This window comes from Adiantum capillus-veneris, chromosome 4 (genome assembly GCF_014529385.1).
Source record: "Adiantum capillus-veneris isolate H3 chromosome 4, ASM1452938v2, whole genome shotgun sequence".
Classification (NCBI taxonomy): Eukaryota; Viridiplantae; Streptophyta; class Polypodiopsida; order Polypodiales; family Pteridaceae; genus Adiantum; species Adiantum capillus-veneris.
Genome location: NC_140934.1, coordinates 112,296,710 through 112,302,735, shown reverse-complemented (window position 1 = coordinate 112,302,735; position 6,026 = coordinate 112,296,710). Strand labels below are relative to the sequence as shown.

Genomic DNA, 6,026 nt, shown 5'->3' with positions numbered 1-6,026 from the left:
TTTTTAGTGCGGCCGTGTTAAGTGCGCCTCGAGATCCCACCCCTCAACCCGAACCGTCGACCCATTACTCCACCCCACATTTAATATGGGTCCCAAGGCTAGTTATGGATGAGTGACAATTGATGCATGCAGTGGCAAAGAAATACATGTGGTAAATGTGAAGTAAAAATAAGTATGGCATGGTACGTGAATTGTAATATATATAGATGATACATAATAATCGTACATGCAAGTATGAATGTGGTAGTGAATGTTGTGTGGCGTGTACTTGCTAGCTCCCATTATTACGTTCACTGCCACTTTTCAAAGGCCCCATAAATAACCCCATTTGGTACTCGACGCCCTTTCTTTACGCAAAAAAATCATTATCATTAATGTGATTGAAAGTGGATGACAATGATTGCGCGCTGGCGCTTCAATGCGGGACGTCGTTCTTCCGTGTCGTCCTCGCTCGCTTAAACGCTTGGAGCCATTTTCAGCAGAGTCCGAACTACCGCCACTACTGCTGCTTCTTCTCCTATAACTTATAACACGGCGCAGGAGGAGCAGAGAACATAATATGCGTCCTCTCCCTCTTTCTCTTTCTCCCCGTCCCCACAAGCACATCCAAAATCTCTCTTTCGCACACACACAAATCAATATCTCTCTCTCTCTCTCTCTCACCTGCGTAGTACCCACAAGCACATCCAAAACTTCTCTTTCGCACACTAAATATATAATCGCATACCCACAAACACACCAACAAACCAAACACTCTCTCTCTCTCTCTCTCTCTCTCTATCCACACACCAACATCTTAAACAGACCACTTAAATAAATATTGTATCAACCAATAATACTGCACTAAAATGGCTGTAAAGGTAAAAGGCTATATACTTCTCTGTGGCTAAGGCAGAGTACCTCCCTCTCTTCCTTAAACCAAATATAGCTAGAAGAAGATAAGTTTTTAAAATCATAGGAACAATCCTAAAACACCTCCGACGATTTATCTCGATGATACTCAAGAGGGAAGCAAATCTGCACACAGCCCAATGTTGAGTTGCAGTTAAGTTACTGAGCTTGGTTTAGGTAACATCATAGGTCAGAAAAGTATAATCATGTTGACTAATATTCTGCAGGGTAAGGGAGGTAGAGCTGGGTTTAGAAAGTTGGTAGACCTCGATTTGGTACAGTGGCACTGGAATGAGATCATGGAAGGATCCTTCAACGAAGTAACAAATCACAATGCATGTGCATGTGCATGTGCATGGCTTAGGTCAAGTATTCAGTGATGCACGAGTGAGAGTGAGAAGTAGCTTCCCTCCTCTCTCTTACCTTACTCCTTCATCACCCCTATGCCGAAGCATTGACTTCAGCGTCAATGATAATGTAGATTCAGAAGAGAACAAGAAACCCAGTATAATGTATAGGCCACCTTTCAACTTTGGCAATTGGCAATGTACTCCATCATAATGCAAAAATTGGCTTAGAAGCAGGACGGTGCAGAATTCATGCACAAACTGATAGTAACCAACACTAGTAACAACACAGAATCGGTGAAGCTGGTTCTAGCAACAATCTTGAGCAGGCACGAGACCATCCACAGTAACAACCTTAGAGAAGCTGGTCACTCACAAACATCTTGAGCACTCTCACAGCAACACTCACATGCTTTCACAACAGGACATGGCAAATAACACAGTTTGCCGATCTCCTCCTGGAACACAATGGAAGAAGGTCCCATTGATTCAAACAAACTCCCAAGATTCCCCACTATTTCTCACGCACAATACTGAGAGAAACCCTTTGATTCTTTCACAATGTGATAAGCATCCCTCGACAAGAAATACCATGATGTATTGGCCCTTGATGTATTGGCCCACAGACCTTTTCCTCCTCTGCAATATGATGAACATGAGGATACCATATATAGGCGCACAGACCATTTTCCTCCGCAATAAGATGAAAAAGAAGCTAGACAAGATTCTCAATTTTCTTCTAGCACCATAACACGTGACAGTTAAAGGCAAAGGCCTGTTCCTGGTTCAACATCCATCATGCAAGACCACGAAAGGTGATCTCTTGCAGGGTGGAGAAACCTATCTATACAAGTCTTTCGCATGCTTCTGCCCAATCCAGCTTCCATAAATCAATAATTGAGGGGGAGTACCCAAAAGAAACTCATTCGGCCACGGTAACAATATAAGAATAAAAATACTAAAGCTCCTGCCAAGCAGCTCTGTGATGCCATTTAGCTTAACTTTACAGTTCTCCTGCCCCAATGCAAGCTTGAGATGCTACAATCTTAGCGAGTTGAAAAGCTGATTTACATTTGCTTCCGACTCCGCCAGGGATGATGAATGGTCCACTGGAGGATGACGACTTGAAACGGGAGGATCAGCTCGCCGCGGAGGAGGTGCAGAGCATACTGGCACCATTTGGCGGACTCTAACTGCCGGAGCCATGGAGGAGGCTGGTCGAAGGCCGAGAGTGTTTGCCAGAGCAGCGGCAGTGGAAGAGGGGCTTGAAGGTCTATGAGATCCCCACCATTGTGTCGACTTTGCCCAAAGTGATGAAAATGGTGATGATGGGGTGGATGCCATTGAAGTAGCAGTAAAGGCACTCTTGTTGTCCAATTGTGCATCTTTAAAAGTATCTCCATAGCTGTGGTTCCTCTCTATATCCAGATCAGCACCACCAGACATCCCTATAGACCTTTCCCCATTTATAATACTGTTTTGTGACTGGCTGCCATGACTTGAGCAGCTAGGTTCCTCTTGGCCATAGCTCACAACCTCCCCATCTGCCCAGCTTTCCCTGTATGCATTACGCCTCTCGTTTACGCTATGCTTTCTAATTTCTTCGCGCAGCCAACCTTCTCGGTACCCATGATTCTTTTGAGCCTCCAAACTTTGCAATAAAGTGTCTCCGCGCAGCCATCCTTCTTTGTACCCACTCTTGGTTTCAAGCCCTTGCTCTCGATCTACATGACTATTGATACCATAAGAATTATCTTGCGGCCATTCCTCTTCATCCCAATATTGAACCTCTTCCACTTGCGGTAGAAAGTGATTCCTGTATTCAAATCTTTCACTCTGAGACTGCCAACGCATTCTCCCTGTTGGGTGTCGAGTTTGTTTAGCTGAAGAGGACATAACATCACGCTGAGACCAATCGTCTTCATCATCTTTGAGCTGCAACTCCTCAAGTAAGGAGGGCCTATTAAGCTCAAAGCGCTCACTAAGAGACTGGTAGGGCAACCCCCTAATCTGTTGTGGATGAGGGGAAGCTCTGACAAGCATGTTTCCACCACCACTTGCGTGAGACACAGCCATAGCTTCTTGGGCAAGCCCTGGCGACTCAATACCGGATAACGAGTGCCGTCTTTGATGTCGACCTGCTTGCCGCCTAGAAAAGCTTGCAAATGGACCAGGGGTAGCTTGTGAGTTGTAGAAGGTCCTTCCAAGGTGTGCTAGTGATTCACTATTCGCACTTTGCTGAGGCCAAGCAGAACCTGTGAAAGATGACTGCTTGTACAGAAATTGTTGTGCTACATCATGGCTGACCTCCCCAGTGGATGGATAAGAGGTTCTGTTAGGTCCATAGGCAGAGTGATAGCGATCGTAGCCCAATGAATCTGTAACAGCAGCAGCTGAAGACAATTGTGTCGCAGGATAGTACTGCCCAGTGGAGACATGCCCATCTCGAGCAATGCGATTCCTGTCTCTTACATTTACAGATCTTACTTTACTTCGTTGAATGTTAGCTCCCTGATATGATGGGCTTTGAAGAGAGACTTGATCATCCCAGCCATATTGAGTGCCCGAGAATACATTTACTTTATTATCCGAGTCAGTGCACGCTGGGAGTAAGGGCAAGTGAGATGCAGGAGTTACTGCAAGGTGCAAAAAAAAGAAATGGTAAGCTTTGAAAGATACATACAGACTGTTAAGATTTGTCAATCTGCCCTTCAGACGCTTGAGATAAGTTGGGCAAACAATTATGTTGCCTAGCGGCCTACCAAACAGGCAAGAGATTCCTAAGCCAATCTTGGCTACAACACAAGGGGGCTCAACAACAACATGGAATCACGAGACTTAAGGTGAGCCCAGAGAGGCATAAAGATACTCACAGAGCTTTAGTGCGGACCATGCAGCTAAGGCTGCATTCTTCTCCGCTTGCTTCTTGGTCTTGGCAGGTTCCCCTACAAAATTCCTACCTCCAACCTCCACCATGCATGTGAATAGAGGCTGGTGCTTGGGACCCGACCGGACTGTGGTGTAGACAGGTAAGGAGACCCCAGCTCTCTGAGCAGTCTCTTGCAAGAGGTTCTTGCATACCCCCGTCTCGTCCTATATGCGAAGTAAATAATTTATGATCGGAAATGGGCAAACAAACAAGCACAGTTTCTCTGCATACTTATACTTACAAGTATCCTTGCTGCTAGAGATTGAGTAGGGCCTCTTCTTGATAATATGTTGAGGGCCACTTCAGCTGCAGCATGCTCAGCTTGTCGAAGAGTTGAGTGATATCCTGGGCTCTCAAAAACCTCTCCATTGAAGCTCACAGTAGCTTTGAACCTTGGAGCATGGTCCGGACCTTCCCTTATGCATGAGTACGAAGGTAGGTTGAAGCAACTCCTCTGTGCAAGCTCTTGTAGCTGATTTTTGTACATGCCTGGAGATGAAGCCCAAAACGATGAATCAGAGAAGGCACGGAAAGCTTTTCTGATCAATGCGAGCATACATGAGCAGAGGGCATTCACCATGCCTATACCTTCATGAAGAAGCAATAGCCCTTCTTTCATCGGTACCTTAACAGAGAGTATATGCTCTCAAGCTCACATGAGACCTGGTACAAGATTCTTCAATTGGCTCAAACTTCTGCAATTAGGGGACTAACACTATCGTGCAGATCAACAACACAAGCTGTTTTACTAGCAACGGGAATTGAGGATTATAGAGCTTCTTTGCCTCATGTAAAATTTGCAACCCACAATAAGGGGGATATTAAGAGTGTAGGCAACATGTTCTGAGACATACATACATATCTCTGCCTCCTTATTTGATCATCTCTTTTCCACACTTATTGAGCAATGAGCAGAGTGGCTAATTCTCTCTCTCTCTCTCTCTCTCTCTCTCTCTCTCTCTCTCTCTCTCTCTCTCTCTCTCTCTCTCTCCGGCTTGCGCAGAGGCCCGAGCCATAACAAGGCATGCGCTGCTATGCTACCATGCTACCTCAGAGAACAAGACAGATGACAGATCTTGCAGAAGCGGAAAAGAGGGCAGAAACTTACCGGCGCACGATAGAAACGAGCCTGCAGGCAAAGAAGAAAAGCGGCTGCACTTGCTAGTCAGGAGATGCGCAGCCTGCTGTCGTATGGTGCAGGAACCATGTAGTACAAATGGGGAAAGAGAGATAAAGAGGAAGAGCCAGAGGTAGAAAGGAGCGAGTGTGAGTGGCAGCGTCGCAAATTTGAGCCGGGAAAGCTCGGATTGTGGCTTGATGAGGGAGAGGAGGACTGCGTGTGCGGGCGCGCGCGCGCGCGCCTGTCGTATGTGTGTGTGTGTAGCCCTAAATTTGGGCTTTCTGAGAAATGGGCGATGCTGCGGAAGCAGAAACACCGCACCTGGGGAAAACACGCTCAACAGCAGGCTAGAGAGAAGAGTGACACAGAGAGAGAGAGAGAGAGACATTCACAAACAGCATCAGAGTAGAAGAGAGGATTCAAATGCCTTTGGCACTGAGCCCAACTTCCAAGCCCCCATCGTAGAGAGAGAAAGTGCGCAGAAGAAGACAACTAATAAATGGTCTCGGGGAGAAAGCCGTTAAATCTAGCGGTCCCGCCAGCCCTACGGCTAAATCTGGAGCTCAGCAAAAAACTTTAAAAACCCATTTCTGACGGCTGCGATTAGCGAAGTATCCAGATCAACGTATCAGATTAAATTAAAAAGCAACATTTGAAAAGGGGCAAAAAATGCATGATCTTAAAAGAGGGCTCTTTTTATAATACAAACAAATTTTTTATTCGTATTTTTTTAACAGCT

At 45.8% G+C, this 6,026-nt stretch overlaps 1 protein-coding gene across 3 annotated transcripts; it reads right to left on the bottom strand.

Moving 5' to 3' along the window:
- Positions 1-794: 794 nt before the first annotated feature.
- Positions 795-5,749, bottom strand: LOC147459812 (uncharacterized). Of its 3 annotated transcripts, XM_086511018.1 has the most exons (5): positions 5,276-5,412; positions 4,756-4,830; positions 4,409-4,656; positions 4,112-4,331; positions 795-3,874 (listed from the first exon to the last, which is right to left on the bottom strand). In XM_086511018.1, the coding sequence occupies exons 2-5, from the start codon at positions 4,784-4,786 to the stop codon at positions 2,277-2,279; spliced, it is 2,097 nt and encodes a 698-aa protein (XP_086367144.1). In that variant the 5' UTR covers positions 4,787-4,830; positions 5,276-5,412; the 3' UTR covers positions 795-2,276. The 3 variants fall into 3 exon arrangements, with proteins under 3 accessions (XP_086367144.1, XP_086367143.1, XP_086367145.1); XM_086511017.1 differs by lacking the exon at positions 4,756-4,830 and having other exon boundaries at positions 5,276-5,749; XM_086511019.1 differs by lacking the exon at positions 5,276-5,412 and having other exon boundaries at positions 4,756-5,267.
- Positions 5,750-6,026: the final 277 nt, after the last annotated feature.